A 27,443-nucleotide genomic window follows, 5' to 3' on the forward strand; every position below is an offset into this window, starting at 1 on the left:
TTAAAATCAACTGTGAATACTTAAGACACCTATGATTTGCAGAAAACATAGTTTTTTCGTCACAATTTCAGAAGACCTCCAGCAACAAATTGGAAAACTCGACGAAACAAGTAAGAAAGTGGGTATCTGTATGAATTTCAGCGAGACCAAAGTAATGTTCTACAAATGTGTCAGTAATGTTCTATAAATGTGTGAAATAAAACCTTAAGTCGAACACTATATCTAAATCAGCCAGCAAGTACCTAAGGATTGGATCCTTTCAAATGAAATCAATCAATAGGAGAAGGGAAATGGGATGGAGCACATTTCCAAAGGGAAAGTGTTTGACCAGTGTATCCTGCATGCTCAGGTATGGGTATGAAACCTGGACCCACAAATGCAAAAATAATTCAGAAGCTTTGGACGAGTCAAAGTAGTGTGGAGATATATCACCTTATAATGTGTACATTATGATACGCTTTCTTTTAACAGGCCTCAAATTGTAAAATGACATGCACAGGTCAAAGTTGTGATAAACAGCTCTATGATTGCCTCTATAATATATTACCTCATATCTGAAGTGGCTTTTTATGACCTCCCACAATTTTGTGTTGAATAGGTACGTTAAACATGTGCATATCCACCATCACAGGTTTCCAGAACAATACTTGTGATACTTTTGCTTAAATGATAACTATTTATTTATAAAATGTTTTACCAGGAAGTAATTCATTGAAAGTTACTTCTCGTTTTCAAGTACAGTATGTCCTGGACTATACTATAGAGAGAGGGAGAAGAAAAGAGAGCTACCCTTTTGATTGGTGCACCCCTAAGAAATCCCAAATATGAGCCGGTGTATATATTAAATTAAACACTTACAAACTAGAGTCTTCTACGCAGAGATTAAGTTGCCAATTACTATCTGGCTTAATTGAAGTAAACACTTGACAATTGTTTTCTCTCAATACTCTGATTGAAAGCTCACAAAGGCTAATTAGAACTAATATTGCAGTCTTGGTTGCCCCAGAGAGATCTCTGTTGACTTGGGTATGAATACCGGAAGAAGCCACTGTTAGGCGAAACAGCTGTCGGGCATAACCGCATGAGGGTCTAGGAGCAGGAGAAGTTATTTCGACAGCGCATCTAGAAGCGATCCGATCCTGCTGCATACTCATTTTTCTCACACTGACCAGCTACATCAGCATCTCCTGCACTAAGCATTAAGCAGTAACGAAGACATCAGTGGAGATACTAGCAGCAAGTGGGGGAATCAGAATCATTTGCCTAGTATTGCACAATGTACAGGCATTTTGTTTCAGACCCTTGCCAGACCTGCCACTCGGCGTTTACATTTTTATAATTACAGAGTGAATAACTTACACTAAGATTTTTTTATCTCCCAACTAACCAAACCTCCAGTTATTATCTCTGGGAATATGTTTAGGCTGCAGAGTCAGTCAGTGTCTAGCTGATCAACGCATGGGCAATCAGAATCACCTGCCTAGTATTACACAATGTACAGACAGGTTGATTCATACCCTTTCCAGACTTGCCATTCTGTGTTCAAATTGACATAAATACAGAGCAAACAACCGCAATAGGATCTATTTCTTTATTAGCCAAGTTTCCAGTTATTAATTGTGGGGACATCTCGAGACTGCAGAGTAAGGTAGTGTCTAGCCGATCAACCAGGGGGAATCAGAATCCCCTGCCTAGTACTGCATATGCACAGACAGATTGATTTATACCCTTGCCTGACCTGCCACTCGGTTTCATGTGTATACAATTTGGTAGACTGCAGTGGCAGTCAGTATCTAGTTGGTCATTGTAACGGTAGGGGTTGACCAGGCTCTCAAATAAAGGTTAAGTCCGTTTTGGTTACCCCTGATCCGTGTATAAGGGTCAAAGAGAGTTAGCTCTTGGGCCCAGTAACATAGCATCTTTTCTATGCATCACCTGTAATAAAAGTATTTGATGAGTTTTTCCCTTTCCGGGCATGCCAGCCAGCAGGGATTGCTAGGGTATGAGTTTCATGGTTTTTTTTTGCTGAGGATCCGTTAACAGAATGTGCCTAGGAGGTTGGGATCCACTAGATTTCAGTCACAGTTGCTGTATATATATCTGGTATAACATGGTAATAGCTTCCGTATTAAGCTGCTAACCTGGGCTGCAGCAATTGAGGCAGATAACGTGTCTCCGCCAAACTGATCAGTGGCGTTTACATTTGCAAGCACATGGACTTACAAGGTATTTAACATTAGTTAGAGGCACTTATGGTGTGATTACATGCCATAAATCCTAAGTTATAATACAACACCACGCTATAAGAAGTTACCAATCACGGTGCTTCTTGTTAACATTGATTAACGAACAGCACAGATCTATCTACACAATTACCAATGACTATAGGTGGGAAATCATTGCACCATGTTGCAAACAATGTTTGCTCTATCCTAGAAGCCTAGATAGTTAAACTAAGATGAGGGCTGATAAAACATCTACTAGAAACCAGTGAGAATAGCCATTTGAATTATATATCACACTATGCTGCCTGCTGAGGCTGCAACAAATAACAACTAACACATGGTGGCTACATTTGTAAGCAGTTTAGCTTCTAATATACTCACTGGTAACTATAATATGTTGTGATGGAATGATATGCCACAATGTGTCTTTAAACTACAGCGGCTTTGATTGTGGCTGTGGTTTGCATATACATCAACTAGTGGCAAATATATCCCTCCTCATATGAAAGGCAACAAAGACTAACACCTTAGAAATTGAGGTGACTTATTATCCACATCTGTTTGAAGGCAATGTTTATAAACCCATTGAGTCAGTGGAATTAGAATCAACTGCCTACTATTGCACCATATAGGCAGTCTGATTCATATCCTTGTACCAACTATGTATCTCTAATAGGGTCTTCTACAATAATAGATCTATTGGATCAACTATCTACAACATTATATTCATACCCAAGTCAACAGAGATCTCCATGTCAAAATGCCTGTACATTGTGCAATACTAGGCAAATGATTCTGATTCCCCCACTTGCTGCTAGTATCTCCACTGATGTCTTCGTTACTGCTTAATGCTTAGTGCAGGAGATGTTGATGTAGCTGGTCAGTGTGAGAAAAATGAGTATGCAGCAGGATCGGATCGCTTCTAGACGCGCTGTCGAAATAACTTCTCCTGCTCCTAGACCCTCATGCGGTTATGCCCGACAGCTGTTTCGCCTAACAGTGGCTTCTTCCGGTATTCATACCCAAGTCAACAGAGATCTCTCTGGGGCAACCTAGACTTCAATATTAGTTCTAAGTAGCCTTTGTGAGCTTTCAATCAGAGTATTGAGAGAAAACAATTGTCAAGTGTTTACTTCAATTAAGCCAGATAGTAATTGGCAACTTAATCTCTGCTTAGAAGACTCTGGTTTGTAAGTGTTTCCAAAAAAAGTGCTCTATACTAACAGAAAGAAAGTAGCAACCAGACTGCTATTAATAATTCTTATTGAGATACTAGTGGACCATTAAGTTATAGGCAGGTTCTCCAATTGATAGAACTTACTGTGAATAGCTTCCACTAGACACCCTTAATATCTCTGCAAAAGGCTCATATTGCCATGAGATTTATATTCACCTGCCCAGTATTTTGCATACAGGCGATCTGATCAACACCCCTGTAAAAACTTGACATTTCATACTGTCAGCTGAATAAAGCTGACTTTTTCAGCTTTATTCATGGACTATATTGAACTACATTGACCATACATAGCTTACTAAGATATTATACTGACATTAGTGACAGCCAATTGTCTGGTCTATTGCTTTCAAGCTAGACAACAGGATTATATACATCCATCATTAGCAGCGTCCGTATAAGCCACATATACTCGTCAGTTACCCTCATGTGTTAATTTTAATTGATTTAAAAAATTTGAGTGTATTTATTTTATGATGTATTAAAGTTTAGTTTTAGTTATATATCTATCATACAAATACCCTAAACATTCAAGTATTTGTCCTTACACATTTAACCTAGCACCCACCTCTCAGGCCATCATCATCTCTAGATATAATGACGAAAGTTTAGGCCTGCATCCATGCTCTTAAGCAGAAATGCTTTTAAGTAGAAATGTTTAAAGTAGTGAGGAAGTTTAAAAAGGAAGTTAAAAAAGAAGTGGAAAAGTGGACACCACCTACTGCTTCTGATTCCTGCATTTGATCTACGTTGGAAAGGAGGATATCATCCCAGACTGCACATCTCAACACTCAACTATTGCTGTGATGCCGCCTTTACTTTTTATTTTTGCTGTAACCGCACTTATTTTCAAATTATGCACTTCCTTCCACCAGTCTCCTTATGTCTCTAACTCTATTTATATATCTCCATCTCTCCTTTCTTCCCCACTTCTCAGTTCACATGAACTCATTTCTTACCTGTGTCCACTGACACCACACATCTATACACCCTGCACTAAAACACACCCCTACAAATCATCCTCACACATTCTCTTTCTTTCCATGCTTCTCCTCCTTGCTTCTGGGGATATCTCTCCCAATCCTAGTCCCTGCCTTATTTCTACGTGCTCTTGTCCTCTCCTCCCACATGCAACTTCTACTCCTTTTGGAGATAACCCCTCCAACCTCATACCCATCCCCTGCCACCCTACCTCCTCTCTTCCTTACTCCTGTGCCCTTTGGAATGCTCGCACCCCCTCTAACAAGTTCCTCTCTGTGCATGACTTCTTTCTCTCTCACTCCCTGCTTCTCTTTGCTATAACTGAGACCTGTCTTACTCAGTCTGACTCTGCTCTGGAAGCTGCCCTCTCCTACGGTGGCCTTTCCTTCTCCTACACTGTAGAGGGAGAAAGGGGGTGGCCCGGTATTAAAGGGGTTACACCCCATATGGTCATCCCCTGACCTCACCAGAGAGACAAGGGGTTAACTGGACTGCGGTCCAGGGATGAGGTTTGCACCTTATTATACCTTGAAAATGTATGTTCCCCTTTTCCCATGTTTCATTATAAGCATGTATATTAATGTTTTAAAGTGCATTTCTGTATCTCCAGTTCTGGAGGTCGCAGAGAGTTCATATTTTGCCAATATGTGGAGTCACTGTAGGCATTAAAAACTGGCAAAAGTCGACCCACTGAGCCCACCAGAATGGAACTTATTAATGTGTAGATATTAAAGTGTTTATGTATTTTATTTTAGATCTGTTCTGAAAATGCAGGGCAGACGGCTGAGTAGCCTAAGCACGGTGATCAAACAGTAACTGCCTTGATTGTTACCCAATGTCTAGGGATTAAGTATTAGTCAATCAACTAACTCTGCCAGTCTAATTGTTACCTGAGGGCATGGGTTAGTCTGTTAGTCTGTTAGTCTGTGTCTCCACATTAGAGAGTGGATACAGATAATTGTTCACCAATAGGCTGTGTTCAATGTTAAGAATATGGTTGCACAGGTCTATAAACTGTGTCAACCCTACAGTTTTTAGTTATGCTTCTGATACCATCTTGAATGTCACTGGATTGCTGGACTTGTGCTTCTGATTCCATCTTGAATGTCACTGGACTGTTGGAGAATTGCTATTGGATACTTCTCCATCCCCCAACCCTAAGTAAGTGTTATCTTCTTGTCTGTTAAATGTACTATATTGCTGTGTTCACCTTATTTAAGGAATAAATTATATTTTATTATATCTAAGACTCGTTCAGTTCAACCCAGATATTTGGTGTTCATTATATCTTGTCATAAGCTACCGTGACACACACTCTGCGTCCTGATGGCAGGGGTGGAGGCATGGGGCTCCTGCTCTCCTCTCTCTGCCGTTACCGAACCCTTCCTATTCCCCCCTCTCTTGCTTTTCCCTCCTTTGAGGTTCACACAGTCCAGATCTTCTCGCCTCTTCCAGTCCACGTGGCGGTCATCTATTGCCCACCTACCTCCACTCATCCCCCCTCTGCCTTTCTCTCTCACTTTGAATCCTGGCTCTCTTCCTTTCTCTCCTCAGACTCCCCTGTTCTTCTCCTTGGGGACTTAAACTGCCACATTGATGACCCCTCTCTTCCTTGGGCCTCCCGCTTTCTCTCTCTAACCTCTTCTTTTGGCCTGCAACAGTGGACTGCAGCCAGCACCCACAAGGATGGCCACTACCTACACCTGGTTTTCACTAAAAACTTCTCTCACCGATTTCTCCATTTCTCCTTTTCCTCTCTCTAACCATCACCCCATCTCATTTTCTCTATCACACTTCTACCCCTCTCCATCTTGCCCTCGTTTTTGCAGAAACCTGCGCTCTATTAATCTACCAGCTTTTGATTCCACTTTACGCTCCTCCCTCTCCTCTCTCAGTTCTACTTCAGACCCTGACAACCTGGTCAGGAACTACAATTCTGCCTTATCCTCCTCTCTTGATCATGCCCCGCTTTCTCCCTGCCGTCCTCACCCTTCTAAGCCCAGACCCTGACTAAATTCCAACACACGCATGCTGCATTCCTCCACTCGCTCCTCTGAACGCCTCTGGAGGAAATCTCATATGCTCGCAGACTTCCTTCACTACAAATTTATGCTGTCCTGTTTCATCTCTGCCCTCTCTCAGGCTAAACAAACTTACTTTTCATCACTAATCAACACGCACAAGTCTAACCCACGCTGACTTTTTTCTGTCTTTGACTCTCTACTCAGACCACCCTCGGCTGCCTCCTCTTTTCCTCCATCTCACCTCAGGACTTTGCTGACTTTTTTAAGGAAAAGGTGGAATCCATACATCAGAATATCCCATCTGTTGCCTCCTCCTATCCCACACCGCTTCCTAACTCTCCTCCTGCCTTTCTGGACTCTTTTTCTGCTATCTCGGAGGAGGATGTGTCACTGCTGATCTCCTCTTCTCCCTCTACCACCTGTCCTCTTGATCCCATTACTTCCCATCTCCTAAAACCTCTTGCTCCTTCTATAATCCCTATACTCACACAGATCTTTAACTCTTTCCTCTACTCTGGTACTTTTCCATCCTCCTTCAAGCATGCAACCGTGATATCATTGCTCAAAATCATCAAGCTTCAACCTACCTGTCCTTCTAACTATCGACCTATCTCCCTCCTGCCTTTTGCCTCCAAACTTCTTGAACGTCTTGTATTCTCTCGATTGCTACACTTTCTCAACACCTATTCTCTTCTAGACCCTCTACAATCTGGATTCCGCACTGCTCACTCTACTGAAACAGCCCTCACTAAAATAACTGATAACCTCCATGCTGCCAAAGACAGAGGTCATTACACTCTGCTCATATTACTCGACCTCTCTGCAGCATTTGACACCGTGGACCACCTTCTTCTCCTCCACATTCTACACACTATTGCTATTCAGAACAAAGCTCTATCCTGGATCTCTTCTTACCTCTCCCATCGTACTTTCAGTGTCTCTTTTGCTAACACCTCCTCCTCTCTATCGATATTTCTGTGGGGCTCTGTCCTGGGACCCCTTCTCTTCTCTCTTTACACAACACTCTCTCTAGGTGACCTAATCACATCTTTTGGGTTTAAATATCACCTCTATGCTGACGACACACAAATTTACCTTTCATCCCCTGACCTTACACCTGCTATACAGACCAAAGTTTCTGAATGTCTCTCTGGAATATCATCCTGGATGGCCATCCGCCGACTGAAACTTAACATGGCAAAAACAGAGCTCCTTATTCTTCCTCCCAAACCTGGCCCTACTACCTCCTTCCACATTATTGTTGGAAATACGATCATTCACCCAGTAGCCCAAGCACGCTGTCTAGGGGTCACACTCGATTCCTCTCTCACATTCTCCTCTCACATTCAAAACGTTTCTAAAACTTGTCGCTTTTTCCTCCTCAATGTCACAAAGATACGCCCTTTCCTCTGTTACTTGTCTGCTAAAACTCTGACTCAGGCCCTCATTGTCTCCCGTCTCGATTACTGCAACCTCCTGCTGTCCGGCCTCCCTGCCTCTTACCTGTCTCCCCTACAATCTAGAGAAAAAATGGATTAAAAAAGTTTAATGGACTACATAAAAAACAAAAAACAAACAAAATACAACAGAAAAAAACCTCCTACGCATTTCAGGCTCTAAAAGCCCTTTCTCAAGAGTACGTTTCAGGCTCTAAAATCCCTTTCTCAAGGAGATACTCCTTGAGAAAGGGCTTTTAGAGCCTGAAATGCGTAGGAGGTTTTTTTCTGTTGTATTTTGTTTGTTTTTTGTTTTTTTATGTAGTCCATTAAACTTTTTTAATCTTTCAACCTTCTGGTGAGCTGATGGTGCTTATTTCTGGGACTCTGCTGTTTTGTGCCAATCCATTTTTTCTCTATGCTATCTGTCGATTGGAGAGACGCACTGTGGCTGTGAGGGCATGCTACATGGGATCCATTTCCACGTAGGAGACGCACGTGGAACCTGCAGAACAAGTGGAGCATTCCCGGACGGACCGGAGGTTGTAACACACACCACCGGCACTTGGGAGCTCCACAGTGTTGGAGAGAGGAAGACGGCGCTATACTTGGAGGTTGCGACATCCACGCCCGACACCACGAAGAGACACAGTGAAGACGGAGGGCTATAAACGGGATCACAGAGGTAACATATATTTCCTCTGTTACATGTATATCCCAGATAGAGTTTCTCCATTGGAACTCCGACACTGCCTACCCTGTTCCTGGTCACCTCTCCCAGCTGTTTACTATGGACCCTACATTTGGATTTTCCCTCACTTTCAACTACAGTTGTCCTATTATATATTGACAATATTATTTACATTTCTTTACTCTCCGTTTTTGAGCTTTGAGTAGCCCTCCCCTGTTTTTCCCCTACAATCTATCCTAAACGCTGCTGCCAGAATCACTCTACTCTTTCCTAAATCTGTCTCTGCGTCTCCCCTCTTGAAATCCCTCTCCTGGCTTCCGATCAAATCCCGCATCTCACACTCAATTCTCCTCCTCACTTTTAAAGCTTTACACTCTTCTTCCCCTCCTTACATCTCATCCCTAATTTCTCGCTATGCACCATCCCGACTCTTGCGTTCTGCTCAAGGATGTCTTCTTTCTACCCCCTTTGTATCTAAAGCCCTCTCCCACCTTTAACCTTTATCGCTGACTGCCCCGCACTTCTGGAATGCCCTTCCCCTCAATACCCAACTAGCACCCTCTCTATCCACCTTTAAGACCCACCTTAAGACACATTTGCTTAAAGAAGCATATGAATAGCATTGTGGATAATCCTGGACACATGATACATAAAGCTTGGCCCCCTGCAGACGCACTTACTTGAATTCCCTCCTACTGTCTCTGTAGATTTTCCCTACCTACCAATTAGATTGTAAGCTCCTCGGAGCAGGGACTCCTCTTCCTTAATGTTACTCTTATGTCTGAAGCACTTATTCCCATGACCTGTAATTTATATTATCTATTTCTTAGGAGTGCACCATTCAAAAGTATATCTCTTTTTTCTTCTCCCTCTCTCTATATATATATAGAAAGCTTCCTAGGAAGCGAATATTCTTATTTAGCACCCTATAGATAGAGCGAGTTTTTTCTGAATGTATGTCCATTCAATGATAACTACAAGATAACTACATGGAGGTTGTATTAAGGCTAGGCCATACCTCTACATTTACACACTTCTGTCACATTTATACACCTTTAGTGGGGATTCTTACAGTGTGTTTACATTTACTAATTAAAGAGACTTGTTTTCTGAATTGTTACCAAGTATAGCACAACAAGACGTATTAAATGCTTCCAATCCATGAGAAAAGAGCAACTCCTTTTTTGAAAACGTACGTTCATTTCTACAGGGCTAGTTTTTATAGCTCTTTATGTAATGACTTTCTCTGATCTTCCCTTTTGTGATAATGGTATCCAGTGTTTCGACAAGCTGCTGTAGGAAACTTGCCAGAGCTCATGGTTTTTGTCTCTTTAGGGATTGATTACAACAGTCTCCTGGCTGAATGCCTTTACAATATTTATAGGAGCCAATTGGTTCAAAATCCTGCTGAGAAGGTTTTGACCTATATTAACTAAAGTGAATTCATCAGTAAAATTGCTTAATATGCAACCACTGAGCTACTGATATTTAGCCAAATGGTCCACACCCGGCGTTGTCTAACACTTTAATTGGTGTTTTAAGATACTAAAGAAGAAGCAAATAAAAAAAAGTGTACACTGTCTTAGCAGATACAATTTTTCATATAGAGACATTTGATTGCTTTCTTTTTAAAGAAATACAATCTGTATAAAAAAAAGTTGCATGTCAAGAAGAGGTTTCATTTTTTTATGTTCATCTGCCTTTTTACCAATTTTCTGTTACTTTCAAGGAGCGCATTTGAGGAATGACAAAGTGGCAGTAGGAAGCCAACTAATTTGTACTATAAAGGAATATCATACGTCTAATAAAAAAGGAGAAAATATAACTCTGAAATATGGTAGGGAAGGAATTACATTTCATTTTGTTTTGTGCAATAAGGCTTTTTTTTCAAACCTCATACATATGTAACTGACTACTTATAGGTAGACAAATGCATTAGACGGGGAATCCATCCGCATTCTAACCACTAAAGGTTGGTTTCTCGTTATTTCATTATTCATGATTTAGAGCAATGACAAAAAGCAAAGAAAGGTGTATGGAATGCCTACTTTGATCCAAAATGAAATTGTATACTGTAGTATTGTCATTTTTTGGTTCAAGTTTGCTAGACTATTTTGTTGAATTTTCACACAGGTTAGGAAAGTACAGGGTTTATAATTTCTTATTGATATTATGTACATTTTCTTTAGAAACACTAGATTGTTTGCTTTTTTTTTTTACTCATGTTTTTCGCACTATACTTAAGGTAGTGTACTCATTATACAACAATGTTGTAAGTGTTCAGGGTATAGGTTTGGGTGTTACCAGCTAAGGCCCATATTCACTGATGGATGCTAAATTGTAGCTAATCCTAACTCCAATTCATTTGACTGGGAGTTACTGTAAATTAAGTTAGAGCACATTTAATATGGGTCCTAGCTAGAGCACAGTGAATATGGGCCTTAGTGGGTTACTGGGTCTACTATACACATCTATGTATGTGTATATGTGTAGCCAGGAGCCCCTTGGACTACTAAACTTCTCTGCCTAACAGATAAGTCCTGGTACCAGCGCAGTATTTTGGCTACTTCAGTGTAATCTGTCTTTCATGCAGCTCACTCAAGTGAGTAAGATTACGGAAGGTTTAGAAGTGCACAGGAATTAAGAAAGTTGATCATGGAGAAGAAAATGAAACATTCAAGAAGTTGAAAGCAAGACATAGGAGGGAGAAGGTAAGTTAGTAAGGGATGTAAGGACTTCTTCTATATGATCCGAAGTGGCTGATTGGGCTGTTTCTGGACAAGATTTTCTATTGATGTCAATATGGCGTTGTGGTTGTAAACGGTCTGATCTGCTACTTTAGATCACCCAGAATAAGCTTTGTAGTACACAGGGTTCTGTTTTTGAGAAGAGGTGTGACAATTGCAAGTGCATGTGCCAGAAGATAGGGAGGAGTCAAGATATGGGTGACAGTTTGAACTAGCCAGAGGTCTGATAAAGTGTGAGTTGAGGAGGAAGGAACTGAAGGAATATCACTGTGGATAGTATTCACCTTGTCTTTAAAGTGACCAACACAAGTTTAATAACTGAAACTAGAGAAGGTCGGAGTAGGGAGTCGAACACAAGTGAGAGATGATGTTCTGAAGAGCAAGTGCAAAGGAAGTGTGTTTGTAAACTTAGCTAAGGATACAGGTTAGAGGTACAGGTGTGTCAGAACTGAGAAAGGGCATGTGGTGGTGAAGGGGTTAACCAGGCCAATAATAAAGGTCTCAGGCCCAGCTGGTTACCCCTAAACCTGGTTGGGGATGAAGGGGTTAATTGTTGATAACCACAATGCCATGTTTCCCCTATACATTAACTGTATTGTCCCCATTTTGCAGCTCAGAACCTAGCTGCAGTCCTATGAATGAATGTAGAATGTGCAAATTGTATTCGCAACACAAGGGGGAGCTTCTAGCGCTGAACCAAGCGTCAATTGAATAAGTGTGTCTGTGGTCAGCGGCTCCATTGAAGATCTGAAGTACTTCCTAAACCGCAGACTATTCAGAGAAAGTCTTAACCACAAAGTTAAGTGGATAAGTGGTCTGCGGTCTAGCTGAAGTGCCTGGAATGCTTTTGCGGTTACCGAGCCCGACAAGCAGTGATACATTGTATGCCAAGAGTCAAACCGCAAACCACATCACAGAGCTTATTCAATTAAGTAACTAACTTTGGTTAGGAAGGAACTAGCACTCTAATTTTTGGTATACAGTTAGTGGAGAATATAACATTCACATACATGTTTTTTTTATATCACCCACATATACAGAAAATACATATAAAAATAAAATGTTTTTCAGGTATGTTTTAAAATGTAAAGGCAGGAACCCTTTCCTGCCAGTCCGGCAACTAATCCATTAGCAGGTCAATATGTTAAGGATGAATGAGCTGAGGAATTTTTCATCTCCATACTTCAATGGGCACCCTGCTGAGTTGGTGCCCCAGTGTCTAGAGAAGTCCAGATTTGAAAAGCCTCAGAGACCCTAGGTGTCAGGGCGACCAGATTATTGCAAAGTACCAGATATCAGTGCAAAGTTAGGTGCTAGCAACACTTGGTAGCCAACGCCAGACTTACTGTCGCCAGGTAAGGGCTTGGGCCCGGTATGCTAAGCAATTTAGGTGTCAAGTTAGCACATGCTCGGAGCAAACCAGGAAGCAACTTCTGCCCTTTTTGTGAGCTACTGGCAAGTCTGGGATAGGTGGGAAAAGTTGTTCCCACGGGAGGATTGGCTAGGTATGTTAGAGATAGGACCCTTAACCCTATAAAGATGCCTGCAGCCCAGTCCTAGTTAGATTAATCTGAGATTTCACCAAGATCCGTCCAAGTACAGCGTCAGCGATTCCAGAGTGTGAGGGGTTATCAACATCGTAACCAAGGATCGTGCCCCTCTTCCAGAATTCGTTTGAGCTAAGGATTCCCGAACAAATCCTGTAAGGACCCAATGAAAATATTCCTTTCGGCGGAGATACCGGGGTGGCAACTTGTGCCCCTAGCCAAGGATTGTCGCACGGCTCAAATCTCGCACCCACTTGCATGAGTGCAGGGGTGCCCAGAGACTTTGTTTTCAAGTCATTAATTCCGTGGACATTTTATTTAGTTTCCCAATCCCAGTAAGTGTTTATCGAGTGTATTTGTGAAGAATTGTGTGTTTGTCTGTAAAATAAATAAATTACAATTTATTTTGACCTCCTTGTTGTGCTCAACCCAGAATCCGGGTATTAAAGTGTTGATGAGACCTGGTCTACCGTGACAGGGCATATAGATCTTTTGAGGAGAGGATAAAGTTGTAAGATTTGACAAGATTATCAGGTTGAGAGAAACCTCACAACAACCTGTATTGCTTTACATTATTTATTTTTTTGCCAAACTTTAAAAGTCAATGTCGCATGGCCTTTTCTATACTGGCATTTTCCACAAATGCTGGGGAAATGTAGAAAAGTTCAGATGAAATACACTAGATTTTGAGAAACATGAGCTTTTGCAAGAAATGGTGCAAAAAGTGAAATTTAAGAAAACAAATGCAAAAAAATGTGTGAATCGAATTGGAAGACATTTGTACATCTGTACTTCTCACTAAATAGTTGTTGTGTGACAGGGTAGTTTCACTGTCTAATAGCTATGCAGGGAAAACATAGCCTGGATCTCCCTGCAGTCTGTGTCTCTCTCTAGTCTGAGTACAGACCATACGTGGGTGTCCTTGCCCCCAAGGACACCAGGGCGTGCAAGCCTATATGGACTTCAATATGCTGGGGAACTGAACTTTGGCCTAACCTTTTTTTGCTACCCTGTTTTTGCCTCATCTGGGCAGAGGAAAAGCCTATGTTTTTGTTTCTGACATTATGGCTAAATAAAAGCCTACCCTTACTTTTCCCAAAATTGTCTCCTGTTTTCACATCTGCACGCATTGCCTACATATAGCCACTGCCTTTAACAACCCATGGCCCTCTCCAAATACTAAAAGAACACAAAAACTGAATATCAGTTCCTAAAGCAGAGTGGTGGTTGAGCAAAGATAACAATTTGTATTAGTAATAGCAATGTCCGGTATGTAGAAATAGGTAGCGGGGAGAGGGGAGACAAACCATGTGGTTAAGCAAGGGATAAGAAGCGGGGTACTTACAGAGAGGCTGGGATTTCCACCAGGCTGTGTGACCCCCTGTGTTGCTTCTCCTTATCCCCATCTCCTTCGAGTACTGTGGTGTGGAGCCGTGCGCTCTCAATGTGTCACCACTAATCTGCTCCTCCAGCAAGACTGGTTGAACCGGTGTTGTCCTGCGATCCGTGAAGTACCAGAAACAAGAAGATAATCGATTGAACTACCGCTTGCTGTAGAAAAAAGTTGGGGAACTCGGAAAAGATTAAAAGTCTTTATTGGAACTAAAAAAAATAGACAAAACTCCTCCTCCCACGTGTTTCACGCCCACTATGGTGCTTTGTCAAGGCTTGACAAAGCACCATAGTGGGCGTGAAACGCATGGGAGGAGTTTTGTCTATTTTTATGTAGTTCCAATAAAGACTTTTAATCTTTTCCACTGGTGAGTTCCCCAACTTTTTTCTACAGCAAGCGGTAGTCCAATCGATCATCTTCTTGTTTCTCTCCAAATACTAAATGGTAAACTATTGTGTAGAAAAGGTCTCTAGTTTTCTTTTAGTTCAAGTTGTAATTGCACTTAGCAACATATGTTTTGCAATAAAGTGATAGCACTATACGTAACATTTTTCTACCATTTTTAATGTTTGTTTCATAATACAGCATGTTGTTTGCTACATAGCGCAGCTAGTTGTGACTTATCACAAACATTTGTTGATAGTCTAATATAATATATATTGATAGGAAAAAGTAATGGTAACAGTATGTCTAAGTTCATTTAAAATATATTGGCTTTTTTAATCTAAATTACAAAAAAATACAGACTCTCTAACGTAAAGATTTTGCTGCTATTTTGACAATTTGAGTTACTGTGGTTGCAAAATTTCTAGAGCACAATCCCAATTGATTAAATGTGTAATATTACCAGGCAAACAACTCTTGGCTGCTGCAGAATACCAATAAATTGTATCTCTCTGATCAAATAAAGAGCTCAAATTGGAAGGAAGAAATAACTATCAATGTAGAGGTTTATTTTCATGTCAGATTCTTTCCAAAACCGAGCAAATTGAACAAGTACTGTAAACGACCACAGAATTTAATAAGCCACAACATGTTCTGAACAATCCTAAATAATACAGCTCAAACCATATTTTTTTAGGGAAGAATAAGAATAAAACCAAGGACTTTGTAGGCAGACTATGTTTTCAAAACTATTTATAAGAATGGATGAGAGACATTAGTGATTTATGCTTCTAGAATGCCTCAAACATTTTAGCGGCTGGTATTTTAATTTTAATTATATGATGTTGAATCATTATTAAATGTATTTCAATAATATTAATTTCGTGGTCAATACAGTATACAGCTGGGTACTTGCACCAGCAAACACAAAAAACACGTCTCCCTGTCAAGCATCCCCAGTAAAGAGATGGTATGTACCTTTTTAGCTGGCACTAGTTCATCAAAGCATTCAGTGTAAGAGAGGCACTTTACCTTTCCTGACACTTGCATGCTGTTTTCTTGCATGTTCATGATGGCCTCTGATATTTTAACATCAATAGGGTCCATGACTGACTCAATGTTGAATGGTCCCTCTAATCTGTCAGCTACCAGCAGCATGGCATCTGTCAAAACAAAAAAACAATCAAGAGTTGAAGAAAGGTCAACAGCACAACCCAAAGCACCATGTTTAAAGGTCACATTACACATACAGAGCTCAATCTGCGAGTGTTGGATTAATTGTTTCTTGACAGTAAATAGACATCAACACAATATTGCAAACACACCTGTCATCAAACCAAGACAGCTGCAGTTCAAAGTAGATTGATTTTATGAAGATGTTGGATGGTTTACAATACATTGCTAGCCAGATTTATAATCCTGTTGGCATATTATAACTCCTACATCAGGTAAACTTTAAACGCCAATCTATGCTCACGCAGGTGCCAAACAATGTGAAGTTAATATTTAGATAATAATTCAATATGTGTTTAAGAAATAACAATGTATTTCATACAATAATGCATAATAAATAAAGTCATGTTCTACATATCCTAAGTTAACTACACATTTTTGACACTTACATACCAAAATAGGACCCCCATTTTATATTGCACTGATGTCCCCCATACTTGTGGGAAAAGGAAGTGGCTGCCAGCAATGTCATGCTGAAGAGCCAAAGACAATTGGAACATTGCTAAGATGTGTATTTATTCTCTGCCACACCTGGAGCCCATTGTTATACTGAGAGTAATGGTGCTCCATAGCACCTAAGCCAGTGTGTTCTCAGAATTAAGAGTAGAGAGGTCCTGCTAATGAATGGAAAGCACCAAGAACCAGAACAAAGAAAAAGTATTTAGGAAAAAATGCTACTTGACAGATTGTGATAAATATTAGTGCTCTCTGTGTGTCATGGGGTTAGAACCTTTTTATTATTAATATTATTATATTATATTGATAAAAATAGTGTCAAGAAGTCATGTAACTTTTTTTCATGTCTGTTTTTTTTTTTCATATGCCATGGTTGTATATGCAACTACAGTATATCATGTACTTCTTTCTTGTCACTCTTCTTTGCCCTTGTGTATCACTGGCAGCTATTTTTTCTGTATCCTGCTGTAAATCTTTACATTTTCCTATATTATGTCAATTGAAACAGCTTTGAAAAATAAACACCAATCCAGTATTGAGCAATGAAATGCTATCAATAGATACCAGATATTGAGTAACAGCCCATTTAATAGTGAATCTTAAGCAAAGGATATTATTCAAAGATGAGAGTACATAATTACTCTGATAGAGGGCACAAAGTCATTCCAAAATACACAAATACTGTACTCCTTTTTCGTAAGCCCTTTCCTCTCATTTTAAGTAGCACTTCCAATTTAGGAATCCTTGTATGCATATTAGCGATTCTCACCTTTATTTGAGTTGCAGTCCGAAGTAGGAAGCCTGTGCCACTGGGAAAACTCATATTCTTGGGATGGTATATTCATACCGTAAGTGGGGATCCCTATCCTATTCCTCAGCAAGTGAGGCAGGATCAGAGCTTAGGGGCAGATCCACAAAGCTCCATTAGTGACTTAAGGAAATGTTAACTTCAGTTAATGTCCTCGTTAAGCGCTAACAGGGATCTTCAAAACTCACTAACACGGGTTAAAAACTGTCTTACTGCTAAAATGGCCTGCTGTTAGTGTTAATGATATGCAAATGAGGCGTGGACCACCTCAGCGCATATTCACAGCATGCCATTGCAGATAATGTGGGCCTTAAAGCTGGGTTAGTTTAATTCATGGCTATAACTGGCGTTACATGCTTCCTGCACCTGATGCCGTCACTGGCTTTCTACATTGCCTTAACAATACAGAAAGCCAAAGTGAATACCCTGGTCTAAGTATTTTAATTTAGTTAAGACTTATGTATTAATACTTTGGAAGCCATAGTGGCCGTGGAGGCATGCATTAGTGCCACTATGGCTTCAAAGGGGTTAATAAATAAATAAATTAATATTTATGTTAATGCCATGGCAAATGCCAGGTATATATTGCATAGAAAATTACTAACGAGAGGCAGCGTTACTGGCAGCTTGTGCCAGGGTGTTTTATCTAGCTAATGTCATGTTAGCCATATATTCTACTGAGGGCCCTAATGGACATTGCTTTTGCAGTATATTAGCATTGTGGATCTCCATTAAACTCAGGGGGGTTAGGGCTACACATTATACCTTAACCCTAGCCCATCTGTAACTCTAGCCCAACAGTACCTTTAACTCTGTATACTATCATCCTCAATAGGGACTGTAAGTAGTTGCAGCTACGCAAATTGCTTATCAAATACATATTCTCATACTAAAGATACACAAAATGTATGCAAATTGCATCACTTTTACAACATTTTAAAATGATGAAATACTTTAGCCGGCCAGGGAATAGTTCAGGCTATATTTGTCAAGTCGAAAACACTCAGAACTTCAACAAGGGAACAATCAGCTCTGCTAAATCTGTTGCATCTATACATCACAAAAAGAGGAGGCAGAAAAGTAAGCAAGTGCAAAATAATGCTTTTAAATTCTTAGAAGGCCGAACAGAATATTGCACACATTTATTTTTTAGTATAAATAATTTTACATTGTAGATTTTGACAAATATTAACACTATGAGGCCTATTCTATAAACTTGAATAACTTACTCATAGAGCATTTTGAGCACTTCTTGAAAAAAATGGCATATTTATTTATTCAGAAAGCTTCGATAGCGTGCCTAAATTATTCAGGAAGTACTTCTCCCCGAGCGGTAGCGCTCCATCTCAGAAACACTGCACGGGAGCTAAAAAAGAGCTAAATCTCGCATTTTTTGTTAAATCACCCTATTCTAATAGCTCAGACAATCTCATTGAGGCAGCAACTCATAATAAACTTGCAGAGCTCATCACACCACCTCATGGGTGGAGGATGGAATTTATGGTAGGACGGTGGGAGTCGCCAGAGCTGACCCGCATTAATACCAGCTCCAGAGACCCCTTACTACAATACTGTGTTATTAAAATTTAAATAAAAACAGTGCGATCGCCTGTAAGAGTTTTGCAGGGAGACACAGTTCTCTCTGTGCCTCTCTCTACTTGCAGTTATTACAGACTGCGAGAAGATCGCAGGGGTAGGGCTTAGAAAAAGACTGAGATAAGGTCACTCCTATCTCGAGCGTTATTGCCATTTTCCTACCTCATGGTTTGTGACTTGCGGAAATGCTTTCTGATTCTTTCTGAATACTGTGATAACACAAATGTCAGACTGTTCGGCGGGGTCATGCCAAACCATTCGATTTGGCAGTGATTTCATCGTTGCTTTGACTGAAGTTTATTGGCGGTAGTATTTGTAGTACATTTACTGGAACATTATCACTGTACCCTATCCCTTCTTGGACCCTATCCCTTCTTGGACTAGGCCTCAGTCACTTCTCTATCAGAAGACCACTCTGCATTATCTGTATACTCTGGCATCTCTTCCAGAAGAACCTCCTTCTCTGATCACTATCCCAGAAAGCACTCACTCACACTCACTGCTCTACACTATATAGAAGAGCATCCCCTACTTCCCTGGGGAGTGGCTAGTAAGCCAACCTATTCTGGGCATATGCCCCCTTACTGAAATTGCTAAAGTGTTTGACCATTTTCTCTTTTAACATATTAGCTGGAAGAAAAACATGAATATATTTATAGTGACATGATATATGTATTTTAGGAGACTATACACTATTAGTACCATAAAACAGGGCGCATTTCTCAAGATATGTACAATACTAGATCAGTTTTATTGTAGTAAATGTAATATTAGCCCATAATCTTTTTTGAACACCTGGAGAAGACTGGCAAAATGATTCTCTATGACAGAGGACAAACTTTTAACAGGAAAAATGTTTTAATTAATGACCCAATAAATCTAAGATGCCATAAAAAAAATCATACAATATATGCAGAAAAATATTAGATAATTTTTAATCCAGTATTTTATGTGCTACAACCGCTTCCATAAATGAATTAGTATAAATTCTTAACAAAGTACACGAGTTTAAACATTTATTGCATATACCCGGCGTCTGCTCTATTTGTTTAAGTAGGAGCTATGATAAGTGGTTATATGGAAAGGAAGAAGTTGTAATGGTGCATAGGCTTGCTAACCACTTAAGAATAATTAAGCAACACGAGTAAAGCTGCAATAAGTAAGGAATTTACTGTAGATTAGTGTTTCTGTCTCCCTAGTATTAAATAGTTACTTACTGTAACTCTTATGCTTGGAAAAGTAAACGACCATCACCATAAAAAAAAAAAGCAATGGAATCATGTTAGTTGTGTACTGTATAGTACTTCTATGAAAATTGACATTCGTAAGCAGTACTATTGAAAATACTCCATAAGCAAAAAATATATTTTTCTGACCAAATGAATGTTAAAGACATTTCAAGGACACACTTTAAGTAACTGTTTGCCCTCTGCAAGCACCTGTTTTTTGTTTGGCAGATTATAATGATAAAACACACAAAATCCAAGGGGAGCATGGGGGAGAAACAAAAAAACATTTAAGTGCAGCAGAATGGCAACGTGGAAATAAAAGCCTCCAAATGACTTGGCTCTAATGAATTGACTACTTACAAGATGTAAGAGTCAAATAGGCAGGGTTGACTCAAACAGTCAGTGGCAGATGGGTGTTGCAGTTTTCATCAGAGTAGATCAGGTTTCATCAGAGTGGATCAGGTCCTCAGGATGAAGTGCCCCAATATTGAGAGAAAGAAACTGGCATAGCACAGATCACTGAAGGTATAAAGATTTTATAACAATAAAATAATGTGCTCACATTCTAACAATTAAAAACAGGCATGTCACACTGCATTAGTGTAGGAAGACTTTAGCCAGCCAGGCTCACCGTCTCGCAGCGTTCCCCACTCCTCCGCCTCAGCCTCCGGTCAGCTGTTACACTGTTCCCACTGGCGTCTGACGTCAATTCCGGTTTCGCCACTCGGTAAGGGCTGGATCTTCCTGCAACTTCTCTGCTGTATGCTCCGCTCTGGATGAGGCTCCCACTCTACGCATTTCGTCACGTGTTACGTCAGGAGTGTGGAGTCTCATGACACAGTGCATACTTATATATCTTGGTGAACTGATTAATCATCAGGTCTATACTATTTCTTAAAGTGCTACTATGGTGGATGATACCATTGTATTCACTCATAAACAACCATAGGGTTAAAATCACTCATCAGCTAACATGGGGTTAAATACAAAAAATGAAGGATAGATCTATTAAGGGAATACTATTGTAAGTATATCAGTATAAATGGTAGTACAATAAAAGGATCAAAACGGACAAAACCGCAGTTCATAATTCTACTCAAACTGGTAATTGATGATTAACATCATTTCTATAAGTGTACTCAAATATTGCTGATAAATACATCAACTCACATAATGAGGCAAAATCGCAAGGAATGGGAGGCAATATCACAATACAAATTTTAACAAATTGACAACTTAAGACATGATCAGAAAATATATGTAAGGCAGTAGCATAATGTAAAATTTAACAAATTAATTATAAAATCCCACAATCCTAAAAACCTATAGTGGTGAAATATATAAATATGATCTTGAAGTATTACACATAGAACTAAAACCAAAACCTAGAAAATCACAGAAATAGGCTATTTGGATAGAACTGAAGGAGTTGGATGAATGACTGTGAACAAGCTCCTAAAGGGGAGACAAAATCAATGTTAGAGACAAACATTTATTTCAGAAATGGCAAGATGTCCAACTCCATATTAAGTCCCCCTGGGCTGAGACTTCCTAAACGGTGAATCCAAAAGGATTCTCTCCTCAAAAGTTCATTCTCTCTGTCTCCCCCTCTCCAGTGTTGTTTCACTTGTTCTATGGCTGTGTACATCAAACCTGTTGAATCTCCTTGATGTACTAACGAGAAATGATCAGAAACACTATGGGTCTTTATTTGTCGTTTAATGCTGCTAAGATGTTCTAAGATCCTAGTTCTAATGGGTCTTGCAGTCTTGCCCACGTATTGTAATTTGGGCAAGACTGCAAGACTCTAACATTGATTTTGTCTCCCCTTTAGGAGCTTGTTCACAGTCATTCATCCAACTCCTTCAGTTCTATCCAAATAGCCTATTTCTGTGATTTTCTAGGTTTTGGTTTTAGTTCTATGTGTAATACTTCAAGATCATATTTATATATTTCACCACTATAGGTTTTTAGGATTGTGGGATTTTATAATTAATTTGTTAAATTTTACATTATGCTATTGCCATACATATATTTTCTGATCATGTCTTAAGTTGTCAATTTGTTAAAATTTGTATTGTGATATTGCCTCCCATTCCTTGAAATTTTGCCTCATTATGTGAGTTGATGTATTTATCAGCAATATTTGAGTACACTTATAGAATGATGTTAATCATCAATTACCAGTTTGAGTAGAATTATGAACTGCGGATTTGTCCGTTTTGATCCTTTTATTGCACTACCATTTATACTGATATACTTACAATAGTATTCCCTTAATAGATCTATCCTTCATTTTTTGTATTTAACCCCATGTTAGCTGATGAGTGATTTTTAGTATTTAACCCCATGTTAGCTGATGAGTGATTTTAACCCTATGGTTGTTTATGAGTGAATACAATGGTATCATCCACCCCAGTAGCACTTTAAGAAATAGTATAAACCTGATGATTAATCAGTTCAACAAGATATATAAGTATGCACTGTGTCAGGAGACTCCACACTCCTGACGAAGTTGACGGTAACACGTGACGAAACGCGTAGAGTGGGAGCCTCATCCAGAGCGGAGCATACAGCAGAGAAGTTGCAGGAAGATCCAGCCCTTACCGAGCGGCGAAACCGGAAGTGACGTCAGACGCCAGTGGGAACAGTGTAACAGCTGACCGGAGGCTGAGGCGGAGGAGTGGGGAACGCTGCGAGATGGTGAGCCTGGCTGGCTAAAGTCTTCCTACACTAATGCAGTGTGACATGCCTGTTTTTAATTGTTAGAATGTGAGTACATTATTTTATTGTTATAAAATCTTTATACCTTGAGTGATCTGTGCTATGCCAGTTTCTTTCTCTCAATATTGGGGCACTTCATCCTGAGGACCTGATCCACTCTGATGAAACCTGATCTACTCTGATGAAAACTGCAACACCCATCTGCCACTGACTGTTTGAGTCAACCCTGCCTATTTGACTCTTACATCTTGAAAGTAGTCAATTCATTAGAGCCAAGTCATTTGGAGGCTTTTATTTCCACGTTGCCATTCTGCTTCACTTAAATGTTTTTTTGTTTCTCCCCCATGCTCCCCTTGGATTTTGTGTGTTTTGCTGTTACTAAGGGGGAAGAGTGAAGACTACCCCTTCCAGTGGGTTCCAGAGCAGGGGGTGAAACTGTATTTACTTATTACTATCACTTTCTCACTTATTTAAGTTTTCAATTAGTCACTTATTAACAGTGTCCACTTTTTATTTGTTTGCGTCTGTGTTCACTTTACCACTATAAGATTATAATGATATACAGGTTTTAAAGTCTTGACACTGATTAAGAGATCTTTGAGTTGAATGGGATCAACCCCCCATTTTGTTCAATTGAAGGCAATGAAGTTTAAATGCTAATATTTCTTTTAATGCTAACTTCCCCGGTTGGCTTCTAAACTACCTGCAGTTATATTTCTTTTTTTTTTCAGTATGCCTTTCCCATTACCTTTTATAGGACATTCAATTACATTAGAATATTGCAAAGTAAAATACATTTCGACCCTATTACATTATGCCTTTAATGCACTCTAAGTATAATGAACTGGACACAAAAATCTCACTCAAGGAAATATATTCACCGAAGCAAAAAATTGAAAAAGTTTTTTTTTTTTTAGCTTTAGACCATATTAATAGGACATTTAAAATATAAACTATCAATAAGGCTCATTAGAGGCCAACAAAAATAATCCACTTTCATATTCTGTTATTTCTTTTTGAATATAACAAAATATATCTCATGTCTTTTAAGAAGATAAACAATGAAAGCTGTACCCCTTTCTTTTATTGAGACAAAAATACAAACAAATCATTATATGTACTGATGTGGAAATGATTGGCAAGTAACCCTTTATCTGATTTATTTATTGATTACTCAGTTGGTGGGATGAAGATTGAAAACATTGGAGAGAGTATTTTTCAACAATTATGAGTTTGGTTATTTGTTCTTTTGAAACTAAAACTCATATTTTATGTTTTATTGTGGCGGAAGAACTGCCATTTATTCTCAAACATGACAAAGTATATACCAGCATAAACAAATACCCCCATATTTAATAATGACCACAATGGAACAGTTGAAATACAGTAGTAAAATTCTATGTTAGAGTTTGAGTCATTTGTGCAATTTATATCACAGTGGTATTTGCTTTTGCTAGCTAATATGGGTTTTAACATTTTATGATTGTGTTAACATGCCAGGTGTTCACCCTAGCTTCCCATTTGTGTGCATAATTCAATAAAGATATGAAAATTAGAAATTTGGACACAGATCACCTCTCTGAATATTTTCCAGTTGCAGAAATTTTCCACTTCACAGAAATGCCATATGAGGACATAAGTGCTTTAAATAAGTAATGCTCCTGAAGTTGTGAAGCTGTATCTGTGAACTTTAAAAGTACTACCACTGAATGATATGTACAGAATTTTATGAGAAGTTAATAGAACTTAATTCTAGGACTGGTTTTACTTTTTAAACATTCTTCATCTACATGTATGGGTATTTAAAAAATATATGAATCCACCAAAGTCACTGGTTCATGCTGAACATATAAGACTGTAATATATAGCCCAATAAGTTCTAAGGTAGCCAAAGGCTGAACACTATTAGGAGTCTTTTTAAGGTTTACACAATTGTGATGCACTTTCTTTGGGGGGGGGGGGGGAAAGGGGGGCACAGAAAATATTCTTTATTAGTATATACCATTAAAATCTGTGCACCAAATCCATTTTTGTGAGTAAAAGCAAATTGAAACATTTTTTTAATGCAGCTGGAGCAGATAAAGAAATGTGAGGTTAGTACACAGATGCACACAATCGCAAATTGAGTTTGACGTGTCAATTTTATGGTAAAAAAATAGATAGCTGTATGTTTAGCGCAGTGCCTCATAAGTAAGAATGGATGTGAAAAACCTGTCTTGGTACACAATTGTTGTGAGACTCTTATGAAATACAAGAAAACCTAACAAACTTTAAAACACGTAAACCAATCTCTTTTTAAAGAAAATATTATATCACTTTATTTAAAAATTAAGCAAAAGAGCTACAGTACATGCATTATTACATAGTTACATAGTTACATAGATGAGGTTGAAAAAAGACGTACGTCCATCAAGTTCAACCTATGCTAAATTTAGACAACAGATACTTTATCCAATATCTATACTTACTTATTGATCAAGGCAAAGGCAAACAAAAAACCCCATAAAGGGGAAAAATAAATTCCTTCCTGAATCCAAGAATTGGCAATCGGATTAATCCCTGGATCAACATTCTTCCCATGTTTACTTATTTGGTATATCCCTGTATACCTTTCCTTTCTAAAAAGATGTCTAACCATTTTTTGAACAAATCTATTGTATCTTCCATCACAGTCTCCATGGGTAATGAATTCCATATTTTAACTGCCCCTACTGTAAATAACTCTTTCCTACTGTATGTTGCTGGTGAAATCTCCTTTCCTCCAACCTAAAGGGATGCCCCCGAATCCTTTGTACTGCTCTTGGGATGAATAGTTCATTTGAAAGCTCCTTTTACTGTCCCCGAATATATTTGTATATAGTTATCATATCCACTCTTCGGCGCTTCTTTTCTAATGTAAATAAATCAAACTTAGCTAGCCTCTCCTCATAAGATATCCATGGATCTCCTTTTTATCCATGGATCCACGGATCAATAAAAAGACTTTTGTATTTATACCGACTATGGCTCTGTTTGGCTGTACGCTGCCTTAACTCATTTTTGCATTTACGAAACCTTGAACATTATAACCAGTTAAAGTGGGAAAGGTACTTGCCAACATGCAAATGATTTCAGCACGCTGGAGTCAAGGTAAGGAGGGGGGGATGTGAGCAGGGGGGAGAGCTTGCAGGGGTGGGGAACAGTGGAAAAAGATTGCACACCCCTGAAGTAGATAACCGAATATGGGTTTTTACATCATGAGGGGGAATTCTATACGACCATATTCAGTCATCTACATAATCAAGGGAGAGTGCCAGACAGTGTTAAATACCCTGTCTAATCTCCTTGATGTACACTGGCGACACACTTTATTCGAGCTCGGCTAGTCCCACGAATTCGGGTATACCCGGGTGTATTGAGGTTTGTGACTGTTTTCTGCCCGAGTGCATTGAGGTATTTTCCAGGCAGGGATTGAAGCATTTTATTCCCGCTGGCTGCAATACTGCACAGTATATATATATATACTGCATTACAATTCATGAATTTATGCCATCTGGTAGACACGCGAAGCATTGCAGCCTATTAAATCCTAATCATTATCATTTAACAGATCAGCCGCCCGTCAGCCAGGCATGAACCCAGGCTGGGAAGGCAAACGCAACGGGGCTTGTCAGAGGTGAGGAGCGGCGCATTCCAGGTATCTGCCAGGTACATACTGGGTATTTGCTCGAATAAAGTGTGTCGGTGCAGTAGATGACCGAATATGATCCTATTATATTTTCCCTCATGATGTAGATAACCATATTCGATCATCTACTTCATCAAGGGGGTTGGCAGACAGTTTTACACATAAAGTACAGGACACAAGGAGAGGAAGTATGAGGTTATTGAACCGCAGGAGTAAGTCAGCATGATCAAGTAAGGATCAACACTGGAGGAATCCGATTCAGAAGCATTGACCCCCCTGCAGCCTGATCTTGGCAGACACTGTCCCCGGCACTGCAGACGTTTGCTTGTTTGGCTGCATTGCCGGGACAGTAAGTTTTGCTGTGCTATGAAATCAACCAACAAAAGAAGTTGTCCCCTGAAGATCATTAAGGGAGATTTCAATGCAAATAGTTGGTGTTCAGCAGAAAGACAACGCATCAGTTGGTAAGTACAGTTATGGCAACAGAAATGAACGTGGCTATAGACTGGTAGAATTTGAAGAATGTGAACATTTCTACAAAATGGATTCATTCTTCAAGAAGAATCCAAATAAAAATGAACATGGAATGCACCCACTGGAAACAAGAATAAAGTTGACTATATCGAGGCTAAAAAGAAACACGTGATTGAAGACTGCACAGTCCTTAACCTTTTTGACACAAGGAGTGATCTCCAATTGGTTAATTGCAAATTACACCTCAATACAAAGATAGAAAGAAGGAAACTAATTAAAAAGAAGACGAAAATTGTGAACATCAAGAACCTCAAGAATAACAGCAGAGAATTTCAACTACAGCTTAAAAACAGCTTCAGATTGCTCACAATGCATGTGAACCCTTAAACAAATATTGTCGTGAGCTCTCTCACCACCACAGCCATGACATCATGCACTAAATGCTTTTAATATCGTACACATTGTGAGTGTGATTCTTACATTTTTTTAATACATAACGTTCTTTTAATTTTTTAATCTGCGCAATCTGTCCCTTTCTCCTTTATATTGAGGTACCAACTACCGGATTCCAACATATAAGAACCACACTGCAAT

General features: G+C 39.4%; 1 protein-coding gene across 4 annotated transcripts in view; it reads right to left on the bottom strand.

Annotated features, from left to right (window-relative positions):
- GPC6 (glypican 6) overlaps positions 1 to 27,443 on the bottom strand; it is a 1,577,578-nt gene that overhangs the window by 130,388 nt on the left and 1,419,747 nt on the right. For all 4 annotated transcript variants that reach the window (XM_075590866.1, XM_075590865.1, XM_075590869.1 and 1 more), the window contains one exon: positions 15,695 to 15,825. In XM_075590866.1, coding sequence (XP_075446981.1) covers positions 15,695 to 15,825 — 131 coding nt within the window. The remainder of the gene's footprint in view (positions 1 to 15,694; positions 15,826 to 27,443) is intronic.

The sequence above is a fragment of the Ascaphus truei genome, chromosome 3, assembly GCF_040206685.1.
Source record: "Ascaphus truei isolate aAscTru1 chromosome 3, aAscTru1.hap1, whole genome shotgun sequence".
NCBI lineage: Eukaryota > Metazoa > Chordata > Amphibia > Anura > Ascaphidae > Ascaphus > Ascaphus truei.